Source organism: Hyperoodon ampullatus, assembly GCF_949752795.1.
Source record: "Hyperoodon ampullatus genome assembly, chromosome: 19".
NCBI lineage: Eukaryota > Metazoa > Chordata > Mammalia > Artiodactyla > Ziphiidae > Hyperoodon > Hyperoodon ampullatus.
Genome location: NC_136932.1, coordinates 27,963,856 through 27,979,071, shown reverse-complemented (window position 1 = coordinate 27,979,071; position 15,216 = coordinate 27,963,856). Strand labels below are relative to the sequence as shown.

Genomic DNA, 15,216 nt, shown 5'->3' with positions numbered 1-15,216 from the left:
CCCTGACATCCAATTCTGTTCCCTGGCGGTGCAGTTGTTGGGACTTGGTGCTTTCACTGCTGTGGCTGTTTTTCAATCCCTGGTCAGGGAACTCAGACCCCGCAAGCTTCATGGATTGGCCAGAAAAAAAATTCTGTTCCTCACTGCCATGATCTTCTAAGTGCTCAGTAGCCACGTGGGGCTAGCGGCTACTGTATTGGACGGCACAGATTTAGAACATTTCCATCATCATGGAAAATGCTATTGCAGAGCAGTGCTTTAGAGTTTAGAGCAATTTGCCTTTCCCTGTCACCCACCCCCAGCATCTTAAAGCTCCCCCAGAGGGCAGAGAACTTAGTTCTTTTTAGGGTGGCTCAGAAGCCACCCTCTGGGGAGGAGGTAACATGTAGGGATGGATGCCCAATGCCTGATTTCCCCAGACTGTGAGAAAGAGCCCAGGCTTCAGTTTTCCTCATCTGGTCTCTTGAGTCACGACCACATGTATGGAAACTTGCCCCCACATGCTGGGCTGTGTTTGGGGCTCTTGGTTACTGAGGGAGAAGACCTCTCTTTGTCAGTGAGTAGGAAACCTTGTGTTTTAGGCTCCCCAAATTGAGGCCTGGATTCTGAGGGTCCCCTCCTTCATAGGCCTCTAATTTTTTCGAGGTGTCTGCACTTAATTTTCTTGCTCATGGACTTAGGCCTAGTTCACTGTGGAGACAGAACCCTGGGGAAAAGGAATGTAAGAATTCCTGGTCCAGTATGCATTGGTCTAATCTGTGAGCGTGTCTCTGGTGTCCTATCTTTCTGTCCTATTATTCTGGCTCCTAGTTTCATCCTGGACTTAAGCTGTGTCCACGGTAGCACTGTTTGCTGAAAGCCATTTCCTTCCCCTGATAATTTTTCATTGTCCTGCCCTAGCCCAGCTGGGGTTTCCTCTGGACTTGATTTTCAGTCCTGATAACTCTTCTGTATACACACATAAGCTGCGACATTCCAAAGTGTTTTCCCTGCCACCACTTGTGTGTCTGAGGTGGGCAACACTAATATGTCCCTTCCCTGAGTCAGATGTCCATCCCTGGGTCACTACATGCACACTATCGGCATGTTCTTGTCTAACGTTACCACCACCGATTCCAAGGAGATACGTCCCAGCTGGAGAGCCCATTTCCAACACCTCTCTGGCTCAGCTCCGACCTTGGGCAAGTCATGTGCAACCTTTCTAGGCTTGCAGTCTCATCTCTATCTGAAGTTGTAATTGCACGCAAGAACCCTTCTAGATTAAAATGACCAGGGCGCCTCTACTCCCAAGTGAGATGTAGAGTCCCCTATTTCTCCGCATGCCCTAGTGTATGCCCCTCATTATTGTTATTCAGATCCGTCCTATTAGGCCTCTGTTCTAACCCAAAGGAGTGTTTGTGCGGTTGACCTGATCTTGTAAAGACACAGAATAGTTTATCTCTATAGAAACTACAACTTCCATCAGGCACTACTTCAAGGGAACGGGAAAGGATGTGGGTGCGTGGCCCCAACGCCCTGGTAGCTTTGAAGACAAACTACAACTCACAGGATAGCCGCGAGATCTCCGCAGAGCGAAAGGAGTGACTGAACTCTGACTGGAGGCCGGGCTGGTCCGGAACCACCCCGACAGTCTCCCAAAAGAGGCGTGGTTATAATTTAGGGGCGTGGCCTTGCCGGCAGCAGGAAGAAGTTACCTGTTGAATCTTCCTCTCCATTCACTTCCCAGCCTTTGTAGCTAACACTAAGAGGGAAGCCGCAAACCACTACCCTCTTCTGAAAAACAGGTAAGGGGACGTAGGCAAGGGGCAGTGAAGGAGGCTATTGCATTCCTTCAGAGGGGCCAAACAGCTACTTTCTACCTGCTGAGTCAGGTGAACCGTTCCATGGGGACGGGGACCAGCACATGAGGAAAGGGCAAGGACGGAGGAGGTATCTATTTGTTCGCTTTCAAGACTAAATATAGGGCCCTTCGTCTGCAGACCCATTGGCGCACTGTGTCTTGGGAACCCTCCTGGCCTCTGGAAGAGCAAAGAATGGGGGCCAGTTTTCCACAGCAAAAGGAACGGCCCCTCTGTGCTTCCTCCCCTTTGTGTATTTCCTAGCTCCAAAACGACAGAGCCATATGGTTTCTGCGGTCTGGGGGAGTGCTCCCTGGTGGGGCCCACCGCGCCCAGCCCCTGCCCGGCTGCTCACGGACATCGACTTCTGCTCTGGGGCACAGCAGCAAGAACTAACCCAGCTGATCCAGGAGCTGGGTGTGCAGGCGAGCTGGAGTGAAGGTCCCAAGCCAGGACCAGATCTCCTCCAAGCCAAGGACTTTGCTTGGTAAGTAACCATCCCAGCCTTCGGGAACTTGCAGCTCTCAGCTCCGCCTCACCCTGCCCCAGCTCTGGATCACGCCTTTTACGATCCCTTCTCTTTCCTTAGGTCAACGTGGTGACTCTGGTCAGGGCAGGATCTGGGCAGTGGTGTTGGGGGAGCCCTAGGGTCTTGAAGGGGCTGAGGTGGGAGGGCTGCTGGGGTGTGGCCGGGCAAGGGTTGGATTCCAGGGCTCACCCTGCTCCCGGCCTCCCCCGTCCCCTGCTTTCTTCAGCTATGGAGGCATCTGAAGGGACCCTTGTGGGCACTTTTCAATCATATTTTCCCCAAAGGTGAGTGGACACCAGCGTGTGCTAAGGGGATGTGGGCCTGTCCCGGTCCCATCTCGCCTTTCCCCGCAGACAAGCAAGCCAGCTGTGTAGGCAGCCATCGCATGTGCATGTGCTGCTCCATGGATCCCAAGAACCTGTGCTCAAGAGTTCCTCCCCGCTTCCGCCATCGCCCAGGCTTCCTGCTCGGGCACCCAAACCACCTTGACTCCTGGATACCAGACAAAATGATGAGAAGGCCTCTAAGTGCTGCTGGATGCCGCCTCAGTGTGGATGGGCTTGGGTTTCCACGGAGGCTCCACGGGGACTGTGGAAGGAGGGGGTAGTGCGAGCTGGGGAGGCCCCTCTGGTCACAGCCTTAAAGTCCCAAGCCACCTTTAACTGCAGGTAAGAGACATCTTCCAAGCTCCGCAGGATGAGCAAGGTGGACGTGGTTCCACTCTGCCTGCCCCAAGAGAGCAAGACTAAGACCCCAGACTATGACCCAGCCCAGGCCCCAGCCCGGGCCCAGACCTGAACCCCATTTCAGCTCCCGGCGCATTCTCCTGCCAAGGCCCAGATTTTCTCCTCAGCCCATCCCCCTGAGCACAAGCCCCCCACCCCAGGCCGAGACTTGTTCCCGAGGCCACGCCCATGAGCACACTTCCTCCAAGGCCCAGGCCTTCTGCCTAGTTCACCCCACTGGGAACACTCCTGCCAAAGCTCAGACCTTCTTCTCCACCTACTCCTCTGAGCACGCCCCACCTCAGGCCCAGACTTGCTCCACATTCCAGCCCCCTGCGCACACCATCCCCCAGGCCCAGACCCCCTCCGAACCCTCAGCCCTCAGCACGGCCCTGCCCATTTCCATGGCCCTGAGCATACCACAGCCCATACCCCAACCCAGGTCCAAGCCCAGGCCCCCTCAACATGCCTCAGCCCAGTCCCTGTGTCACAATTCTCTCTGCACACTGACCTATGCTCGTCTGACCTATACTCATGCCAACGCTCTGGCCCGTCCCACAACTTGTGCCCCAGTCCCTCCCCCAACTTCTGACCCTGCAACTACTCCTGCCCTAGCCCCTACACTAGCACCTGTAACAAACTCTGCCACAACCTCTGTCCCAGCACTGGTCATGGCCCTAACGACCACTCCAGTCCCTTCCACCACCCCACCGCCATCCTAGATTCTATTCCCTCTAACTTGTCTGCCTTCAGCCAAGGCAGCTCCTCCGGCCATGTGGTCTACGGTGCCCACAGGGTAAAGCAGAACTTATTCCATGTGTGTCCCCCTCAGAACTCTGGGTACTCCAGAAATGACTTGGGTACCCTCTCCAGGCCCCAAGAGGGGCATGGTCTGGTGAGCTCTGGTACAGCTGAGCAAACACTGAAGCAATGTAGTGGGGACAGTGCCAAGCCCTCCACAGGATCCATATTGGGTTACGTGGAGTTGGGGAATATGGAATGGAAGATCTCAAATGGTGCCAAAGACAAATTTGTACAGTCCAAGACCTTCCCTTACTGTAGCTTCCATCCTTGCAGGTATGAGAAGAGAAACACGGATCCCTAGACCCCAGTCTACCCCTAATTCTTGGTGTACTCCAACATGCTGAACTTTCTCAACCTTGCTTCCATTTTCTGACCAGTGCCCAGAGCTCACCATGCACCATGTCTCCCAAATGCACTCTTTCTCTGCCTCTTGTTTCTACCAGATCCTTTGTCCTTCATCAAAACAGCAACCACCAGAAGCGCTCCAACTTAATACGAACCCCCACCTTTCCCCCAACCTCCTAGTCTCCTCACTCTGTCCTCTCTCCCCAGGTTCCCATCCCTCCCCAGTTATCCGCTACTTACCGAACCAAAAACCAGCCCCTGAACTTCATGAGAGTCTAGGCCTCAAGCAAGGCTCTATCCTCCAAAGGACCCGAGGCCGTTCAAAAGACTGTAGAGTTTCAGAAAACCAGGACTTACCCCAAATCCAGGCCTCCACAAGAACCCAGGCCTTACCCGAGACACAGGCCTCCCCAAGAACCAAGGCCTTGCTCAAGATCCAGGCCTCCACAAGCTTCCAGCCCTTACCCAAGACCCTTACCTCTGCAAGAATCGAAGCCTTTCCCAAGACTCTGAACTTCAGAAGAATCCAGTCATTACCCAAGATTCTGACTCCCAGAAGATCTTAGGTTCTACTCTACATGGACGTTTCTTTAAAAGCCCATATCTCACGCAACTCTCTGGTCTCTGCAAGAACACATCATTTCTCCAAACTTCTTACATTAATAGGAGCTCAGGCTTCATGCACGATTCTGGAGTCTATAGGAATCTTGAGCGAAACCAAGGGACTGTACTCTATAAAAGTCAAGCGCTCTCCCAAAAAACAGGCTTCCATAATAGCCCACACCCTTCTCAAGATTCTGGATGTGACAAGAGTACAGGTAATGCCCAAGATTCAGGAGTCTCTGGGAGTCCAGACTTTACCCAAGACTCTGGGCCACAGAAGAGTCCATACATTGCCCAAGACTCTGCAATCAACAAGAGCTCAGTCCTTTGCCAGGAATCTGGTCTCCATAAGAACCCAGGCCTTGTGCAAACCCCTCGCATCTATAAGGGCTCAAGACTTACCCAAGACTCAGGAGACTACAAGAATCCAGGTCTGACCCAAGATTCTGGCATCTGCAGAAGCCAAGGCCTTACTCAAGATTCTGACCTCCATAAGAATCCAGGCCTTACCCAAGCCACTGAAGTCAAAAGGAGATGTGGCCTTACACAAGATGCTGGAATTTACAGGAGCTCAGAACATACCCATGACCCTAACTTCCACAAGGACACAGGAATTAATCGAGATCCTGGCCCCCATAAGGGTCCAGCCCTTACTCAAGACTCTGGCTGACCCAAGAGACCAGGCCTCCATAACAACTCAGGCCTTATCCCAAACCCTGGCCTCCACAAGAACCCAGGCCTTGCTCAAGATCCAGGCCTACACAAGCTTCGAGGCCTTACCCAAGACTCTTACCTCTGCAAGAATCCAAGACTCTGAACTTCAGAAGAACCCAGTCATTACCCAAGATTCTGGCTCCCAGAAAGTCTTAGGTTCTACTCTACATGGCCCTTTGTTTAAAAGGCCGTATCACACCCAACCCTCTGGTCTCCACAAGAACACATCATTTCTCCAAATTCCTTACATTCAGAGGAGCTCAGGCTATATGCAGGATTCTGGAGTCTATAGGAATCTAGAGCGAAACCAAGAGGCTGTACTCTATAAAAGTCAAGGCCTTTCCCAAAATAGCCCACACCCTTCTCAAGACTCTGGATGTGGCAAGACTGTAGAGTTTCCAGAAACCCAGGACTTACCCCAAATCCAGGCCTCCACAAGAACCCAGGCCTTACCCGAGACGCAGGCCTCCCCAAGAACCAAGGCCTTGCTCAAGATCCAGGCCTCCACAAGCTTCCAGCCCTTACCCAAGACCCTTACCTCTGCAAGAATCGAAGCCTTTCCCAAGACTCTGAACTTCAGAAGAATCCAGTCATTACCCAAGATTCTGACTCCCAGAAGATCTTTGGTTCTACTCTACATGGACGTTCCTCTACAAGCCCATATCTCACGCAACTCTCTGGTCTCTGCAAGAACACATCATTTCTCTTAAACGTCTTACATTAATAGGAGCTCAGGCTTTATGCACGATACTGGAGTCTATAGGAATGTAGAGCGAAACCAAGAAACTGTTATCTATAAAAGTCAAGAGTTCTCCCAAAAAACAGGCTTCCATAATAGCCCACACCCTTCTCAAGATTCTGGATGTGACAAGAGTACAGGTAATGCCCAAGATTCAGGAGTCTCTGGGAGTCCAGACTTTACCCAAGACTCTGGGCCACAGAAGAGTCCATACATTGCCCAAGACTCTGCAATCAACAAGAGCTCAGTCCTTTGCCAGGAATCTGGTCTCTATAAGAACCCAGGCCTTGTGCAAACCCCTCGCATCTATAAGGGCTCAAGACTTACCCAAGACTCAGGAGACTACAAGAATCCAGGTCTGACCCAAGATTCTGGCATCTGCAGAAGCCAAGGCCTTACTCAAGATTCTGACCTCCATAAGAATCCAGGCCTTACCCAAGCCACTGAAGTCAAAAGGAGATGTGGCCTTACCCAAGATGCTGGAATTTACAGAAGCTCAGAACATACGCATAACCCTAACTTCCACAAGGACACAGGAATTAATCGAGATCCTGGTCCTCATAAGGGTCCAGCCCTTACTCAAGACTCTGGCTTACCCAAGAGACCAGGCCTCCATAACAACTCCGGCCTTATCCCAAACCCTGGTCTCCACAAGAACCCAGGCCTTGCTCAAGATCCAGGCCTACACAAGCTTCGAGGCCTTACCCAAGACTCTTACCTCTGCAAGAATCCAAGACTCTGAACTTCAGAAGAACCCAGTCATTACCCAAGATTCTGGCTCCCAGAAGGTCTTAGGATCTACTCTACATGGACATTTGTTTAAAAGGCAGTATCACACCCAACCCTCTGGTCTCCGCAAGAACACATCATTTCTCTAAATTCCTTACATTCAGAGGAGCTCAGGCTATATGCAGGTTTCTGGAGTCTATAGGAATCTAGAGCGAAACCAAGAGACTGTACTCTATAAAAGTCAAGGCCTTTCCCAAAATAGCCCACACCCTTCTCAAGACTCTGGATGTGGCAAGACTGTAGAGTTTCCAGAAACCCAGGACTTACCCCAAATCCAGGCCTCCGCAAGAACCCAGGCCTTACCCGAGACGCAGGCCTCCCCAAGAACCAAGGCCTTGCTCAAGATCCAGGCCTCCACAAGCTTCCAGCCCTTACCCAAGACCCTTACCTCTGCAAGAATCGAAGCCTTTCCCAAGACTCTGAACTTCAGAAGAATCCAGTCATTACCCAAGATTCTGGCTCCCAGAAGATCTTAGGTTCTACTCTACATGGACGTTTCTTTAAAAGCCCATATCTCACGCAACTCTCTGGTCTCTGCAAGAACACATCATTTCTCCAAACTTCTTACATTAATAGGAGCTCAGGCTTCATGCACGATTCTGGAGTCTATAGGAATCTTGAGCGAAACCAAGGGACTGTACTCTATAAAAGTCAAGCGCTCTCCCAAAAAACAGGCTTCCATAATAGCCCACACCCTTCTCAAGATTCTGGATGTGACAAGAGTACAGGTAATGCCCAAGATTCAGGAGTCTCTGGGAGTCCAGACTTTACCCAAGACTCTGGGCCACAGAAGAGTCCATACATTGCCCAAGACTCTGCAATCAACAAGAGCTCAGTCCTTTGCCAGGAATCTGGTCTCCATAAGAACCCAGGCCTTGTGCAAACCCCTCGCATCTATAAGGGCTCAAGACTTACCCAAGACTCAGGAGACTACAAGAATCCAGGTCTGACCCAAGATTCTGGCATCTGCAGAAGCCAAGGCCTTACTCAAGATTCTGACCTCCATAAGAATCCAGGCCTTACCCAAGCCACTGAAGTCAAAAAGAGATGTGGCCTTACCCAAGATGCTGGAATTCACAGAAGCTCGGAACATACCCATGACCCTAACGTCCAAAAGGACACAGGAATTAATCGAGATCCTGGCCCCCATAAGGGTCCAGCCCTTACTCAAGACTCTGGCTTACCCAAGAGACCAGGCCTCCATAACAACTCAGGCCTTATCCCAAACCCTGGCCTCCACAAGAACCCAGGCCTTGCTCAAGATCCAGGCCTACACAAGCTTCGAGGCCTTACCCAAGACTCTTACCTCTGCAAGAATCCAAGACTCTGAACTTCAGAAGAACCCAGTCATTACCCAAGATTCTGGCTCCCAGAAGGTCTTAGGTTCTACTCTACATAGACATTTGTTTAAAAGGCAGTATCACACCCACCCTCCGGTCTCCACAAGAACACATCATTTCTCCAAATTCCTTACATTCAGAGGAGCTCAGGCTATATGCAGGATTCTGGAGTCTATAGGAATCTAGAGCGAAACCAAGAGACTGTACTCTATAAAAGTCAAGGCCTTTCCCAAAATAGCCCACACCCTTCTCAAGACTCTGGATGTGGCAAGACTGTAGAGTTTCCAGAAACCCAGGACTTACCCCAAATCCAGGCCTCCCCAAGAACCCAGGCCTTACCCGAGACACAGGCCTCCCCAAGAACCAAGGCCTTGCTCAAGATCCAGGCCTCCACAAGCTTCCAGCCCTTACCCAAGACCCTTACCTCTGCAAGAATCGAAGCCTTTCCCAAGACTCTGAACTTCAGAAGAATCCAGTCATTACCCAAGATTCTGACTCCCAGAAGATCTTAGGTTCTACTCTACATGGACGTTTCTTTAAAAGCCAATATCTCACGCAACTCTCTGGTCTCTGCAAGAACACATCATTTCTCCAAACTTCTTACATTAATAGGAGCTCAGGCTTCATGCACGATTCTGGAGTCTATAGGAATCTAGAGCAAAACCAAGGGACTGTACTCTATAGAAGTCAAGCGCTCTCCCAAAAAACAGGCTTCCATAATAGCCCACACCCTTCTCAAGATTCTGGATGTGACAAGAGTACAGGTAATGCCCAAGATTCAGGAGTCTCTGGGAGTCCAGACTTTACCCAAGACTCTGGGCCACAGAAGAGTCCATACATTGCCCAAGACTCTGCAATCAACAAGAGCTCAGTCCTTTGCCAGGAATCTGGTCTCCATAAGAACCCAGGCCTTGTGCAAACCCCTCGCATCTATAAGGGCTCAAGACTTACCCAAGACTCAGGAGACTACAAGAATCCAGGTCTGACCCAAGATTCTGGCATCTGCAGAAGCCAAGGCCTTACTCAAGATTCTGACCTCCATAAGAATCCAGGCCTTACCCAAGCCACTGAAGTCAAAAGGAGATGTGGCCTTACACAAGATGCTGGAATTTACAGAAGCTCAGAACATACCCATGACCCTAACTTCCACAAGGACACAGGAATTAATCGAGATCCTGGCCCCCATAAGGGTCCAGCCCTTACTCAAGTCTCTGGCTTACCCAAGAGACCAGGCCTCCATAACAACTCAGGCTTATCCCAAACCCTGGACTCCACAAGAACCCTCTGGGAACTGACTCTGTCCAAGTCTTGGGCCCACATCAAACCCAATAGTCATTTATATCTGAGGCAGTTCCTCGAAAGTAGGTTGCAAGGCAGCACAAACAATGCATTTCTCTCCCACCCAGTCAGAACTCCTGCTCTCCCAAGGCTCAAGTGGCCTACAATGACCTGCTAACCTCCTCACAGCGCACACCAGCAAAGACTGGGTGTACCACCTCATGGATACAGTTCCACCAGCCTGACGGAACTCTCGCCAGATGTCTACGCCTCCCAAAACCAGCTGGAAGCCCTACTGTCCTGGGTCAGGCAACCGGCTAGGGCATGTGGTCTTTGTCGCCTGTCAGAGACAGTTCAGAGCAGGCAGGGACAAGTGCGAAGCTCTGTCTCCCAGGCGCCTTCACCGAGAGACATCCAACAACTCACCGGAGACCGTCAAGGAGTGGGGATATCAGTGTGTGATGAGAAACTTAGAAAAGAGGGGACAGATAAGCATGAGGAATAAAGAGACAAGAGAATTGTTCTGTGGGTCTTTGAAGACATCCACCCCAGCCCCATCCCACAGGGCCTGATGAGGACCTAAACTATCCCTGCTTTCAATCCATCGCCGTCTAGCTAAATCTGTTATCCCCAAGGCCCTATAGCTGCTACTGTCAATTACAGTAGCCACTAGCCAAAGGCCTATTAGAATGTAAATTAGTTAAAATTAAGGAAAATTAATTGTTAAAAATTAAGTTAAAAATTCTTTCTCAGGGAACAGAATTTCCCTGGCATCCAATTCTGTTCCCTGGTAGTCCAGTTGTTGGGACTTGGTGCTTTAACTGCTGTGCCTGGGGTTCAATCCCTGGTCGGGGAACTCAGACACCGCATGCTGCATGGCTTGGCCAAAAAAAAAAAAAAATTCTGTTCCTCTTGGAACTGACTCTGTCCAAGTTTTGGGCCCACATCAGACCCAAAAGTCATTTATATCTGAGACAGTTCCTGGAAAGGAGGATTCAAGGCAGTACATACCATGGACTTCTGTCTCACCCAGTCACAACTCCTGCTCTGCCAAGGCTCAGGGGGCCTACAGTGACCTGCTAACCTCCTTGTAGTGAACAGGCAGCCAAGACTGGATGTACCACCCCATTGATACAGTTCCTCCAGCCTGCCAGAACTATCACCAGATGTCTACGCCTTCCAAAACCAGCTGGAAGCCCTACTGTCCTGGGTCAGGCACCCGGCTAGGGCGTGTGGTCTTTGACGCCCAGCAGAGACAGCAGGCAGGGACAAGTGCCAAGCTCTGTCTAGGGCGTGTGGTCTTTGACGCCCGCCAGAGACAGCAGGCAGGGACAAGTGTGAAGCTCTGTCTCCCAGGCGCCTTCACTGAGAGACATCCAACAACTCACCGGAGACCATCAAGTAGTGGGGATATCAGTGTGTGATGAGAAACCTAGAAAAAGAGGGGACAGATATGCATGAGGAATAAAGGGACAAGAGAATTGTTCTGTGGTTGTTTGAGGACATCCACCCCAGCCCCATCCCACAGGGCCTGATGAGGACCTAAACTATCCCTGCTTTCCCTCCATTGCTGTCTAGCTAAATCCGTTATCCCCAAGGCCCTAGAGCTCCATTGTCAATTACAGTAGCCACTAGCCAAATGCCTATTCGAATGTAAATTATTTAAAATTAAGGAAAATTAATTCTGTTAAAAATTAAGTGAAAAAGTTAAATATTCTCTTTCTCAGGGAACAGAATTTCCCTGGCATCCAATTCTGTTGAGGAGTCATAAGCGTCATCTTATGAGATGAGATGATAACTACCATAATCCCCATTATACAGGTAGGAAATTGTGTCCTAAAGCTAATAAATGAGTGACCTGGGTTCAAACCCGGGTAGTCTGGCTCCGGAATCTCTACTGTTAACCACTTTGTTGTATTACCACCAATGAGATGGGGAGAGGGACATGTTGCTGTAAAGAGGATGGAGTAAAGATGGGAGAAGAGTAGACGTTAGGGAATTAAATAATGGGGGAAAAATAAGGGCAATTAAAAGACTGGAGGAGAGGGAAAAATAATAAGAAGGAGAATGAAGATAAGGAATCATAGACAAACAAAAGATGGAAACAGAAAGTCAGTCAATGTGGATTGGGGACATAAGGAGGACCCAGGAAGACCTGAAGAAAGGCTGCCATGTCAGGCAGGATGCAGAGAACAAATGAGGAATGGCGATTCTTACATGATGGTGAAGGTGCCGTTGTAGGCGTTAGGCTCTGGCTCAGGCACTCTGTGGAGCTTCTGCTTTGGGCTGAGACCAACACACGACAGCGTCTCATTTGTGCAGGTACAGAGCTCACATATGCTGATGTTTGTGGTGGCATTCTGTTCTGGCTGTTTCTTCTCTGGGGTATATTTTACACCAGGAAGACCTGTGGATACTGAATACTGAGTCAAAGGAAAAAGAACTGTCTCAGATGGCTTTGGTTGCTGAGATATGTTAACTCCCAGGTCCACAGGTGGAACTGTGACTTGAGTCAGGTTTGGTTGTGCAAGTTTCACCTCAGGGTGTTTTGGAGGGGGAGCTGTAGTCTTCTTCCAGGCTGTAGAATGTTCAGACTCTTTAGTAGGTTCTGGAGTTGTGGTAAGCTCCAGGTCCAAAGGTTTAACTGTGATACTTGGTGATGTTGGATGCTCAGTATGATCCTGATCTGGTGCTGGAACTGTCACCTCGGGATACAATGGAGATTGAGTTACAACTTCCTTAATGAGCTCTGGAGGCTGAGCTTGGGTCTGCTGCATAGTTGGAGAAGGTTCAACCTCCATACTGGATTCCAGAGTTCACGTAAGTTCCAGGTCCAAAGGTTGAACTGTGGTCTCACTCCAGGTTGGATGCTGAGCCTGAACTTGCTCTGGATTTGGAAATGTCACCTCAGGGTAAGTTGGCGGAACTGCAGTCTGCTGCAGGGCTGCGGAATGTTCAGCCTACGTTGTAGGTTCTGGAGCTGTGGGAAGCCCCTGGTCCAAAGGTTTAACTGTGACACTGGGCAAGTTTGAATGCTGAGCTTGATCCTGTCCTAGTGTTGGAACTGTCATCCCATAATGCACTGGAGTTTGTGCTACAACCTCCTTAGGTGGCTGTGTAGACTGAGATGGGGCCTCCTGCTGGGCTGGAGAAGGTTCTGTCTCTTTAAGGGGTTCCAGAGGTAGGTGTGGGAACTCCTGTTGGACTGGAGAAGATTCCATATTCTCAGGGGGCTGTAGAAGCTGAGGAAAGGTCCCTTGAGGGACTGGAAATGGTTCCACCTTTGCAAGGAGCTCTGATGACTGAGCATGAAACTCCTGCTGTGTGGGAGAAGGTATCACTTCTTTAGGGGGCTCAGGAGATGTAGCTGAGCCCCCCTGGGGAACTGGAGACTGAGCTGGTGCCTCCTCCTGGACTAAAGAAAGCTCTACCCCTCCAGGGGGATCTGGAGTGTGCGTAGGGTCCTCCTGCTGCACTGGAGGATGTTCAACCTCTTTAGTGGGCTCTAGAGTTAAGAGAACCGCCAGATCCACGGGTTGAACTGTGATGTTAGGCAACACTGGATGTTCAACTCCACCTGGACCTAGAGGTGAGAATGTCACTTCATTATGCGCTGAAGATTCAGCTGCACCATCCGTAGAGGCCCCTGGAGGCTGACTTGGGTGCTGATGCTGGACTGGAGAAGGTGCAACCCACTCAGTGGGCTTTGGATGCTGAGCTGAGCTCTCCTGCTGGCTTGGAGAAGGTTCAGTTTCCTCAGGAAGCCCTTGAGGTTGAGTTGGGGCTCCCTGCTGGACCGGAGAAGGTTCAACATTTTCACAGGGGGTTGCATGCTGATCTGAAACCTCTTGCTGAACTGACAAAGGTACCAACCGCTCAGGGGACATTGTAGACTGAGCCGAGGTTTCTTGTTGGGGTGGAGAAGTTTCAACCCCATTAGTGAACGCTGGAGTTACGATAAGTGCAAGATCCACAGGTTTAACAGTGACATTGGGCCGCTGCAGAAGCTGAGCTCGATCCTGACCTAGAGGAGAAGCTGTTGTCACATGAAGCTCTGGAGAGAAAACTACAGTCACATTAGAGAGCTCTGGAGACTGAGTTGGAGCAGATTCAACCTCACCAGGACACTCTGGATGCTGAGCTGTGTCTTCCTGCTGAGGTGGAGAAGGTACAACCTCAGGAGCCTGTGGATGCTGATCTGGAGCCTCCTGCTGGCTTGTGGCAGGAATAACTTCTTCTCCAGGATGCTCTGGATACTGAGCTGGGGTCTCCTCTTGTACTGAAGGTTTATTATGTATACCGGCTTCTGGAGATTGGGCTGGAGCCTCCTGTTGAACTGGCAAAAGTTCAAACTCCTCAGGTGGCTGTGAAGGCAGCGTGGGGGCCTCATGCTGGGTTGTAGAAAATTCTGCATTAGTAAGGGGCACTGAGGGCTGAGCTGAAGGCTTGTGCTGATTTGGAGAAGGTCCCACCTCTGGAGTGGGTTCTTTTGTGATGGGAAGCTCCACATCTGCAGGTTTGACAGCGACACTGGATAACTTTGAATGCTGAGCATGAGGGTGACTTGGAGGTGAAACTGTCATTTCATGATGCTCTGGAGGTTGAGCTGGATGTTCCTGTTGAGTTGGAGAAGGTTCCACCTCCCCTGAAGAAGGCTCTGGAGGCTGAGCTGGTTGCTCCTGCAGGGTTGCAGAAGGTCCTATCTCCGGAGGAGACAGAGCTGGGATCTCCTGCTGGGTTGGAGAAGATTCTGCCTCATTAGGAGGCTCTAGAGACTGAGCTGAGGCTTCCTCGTGGGTTGCAGAAGTTTCAGCTTCTCCAAAAGACTCTGAAAGCTGAGCTGGGGTCTCCTGCTGGGTTGCTGCTTTCACCTTCTCAGGAGGCTCTGTAGGCTCAGAAGGCTGAGTCGGTTGTTCCTGTTCACTTGGAGAAGGCTCAGCTTCCACAAGAGGCTCTGGAGGCTGACCTGTGGGCTCCTGCTGGGTTGGAGAAGGTTCAACTTCCCCAGGAGGCTCAGAAGGCTGAGCTGGCTGCTACTGCTCCCTTGAAGGCTCATCCTCTCTAGGAGGCTCTGGAGGCCTAGCTGTGGTCTCTTGTTGGGTTGGAGAAGATCCTGTCTCCTCAGGATGCTCAAGAGGTGGAGCCAGGGCCTCCTGCTGAGCTGTAGGAAACTCAGCTTCCGTAGTGGCCTCTGGATTGATGGTAAATTCCACATCCAGAGGTTGAAGTGGAACACTGGGCAAGTTTGAATGAGCGTGACGCTGAACGCCAGGTAGAGATGCTACCTCATCAGTCACTGGAATTTGAAGTACATACTCAGTAGGGAAAGCTGGAGCCTCACTTGGGGCCTCTTGATGGAGTAGAGAAGGTTCAATCTCCTCAGGGCACTCTGGAGGCTGAGATGGCGTCTCCTCCTGGACTGGAGAAGGTTCAACCTCTTTAGTGACCTGTGCAGTTATGGTAAGTGCCAGATCCAGAGATTTAACAGTGCCATTGTACAAGTTTGACTGCT

The 15,216-nt window shown here is 50.8% G+C and overlaps 1 protein-coding gene across 1 annotated transcript; it reads left to right on the top strand.

The window, feature by feature from the left end:
• Nucleotides 1-3,127: 3,127 nt before the first annotated feature.
• Nucleotides 3,128-4,197, top strand: LOC307067906 (uncharacterized protein; the record flags this gene model as incomplete). Its single annotated transcript, XM_079725533.1, is given in 2 exon segments — nt 3,128-3,806; nt 3,809-4,197. Coding segments are annotated over 2 exon segments (1,068 nt in total).
• Nucleotides 4,198-15,216: the final 11,019 nt, after the last annotated feature.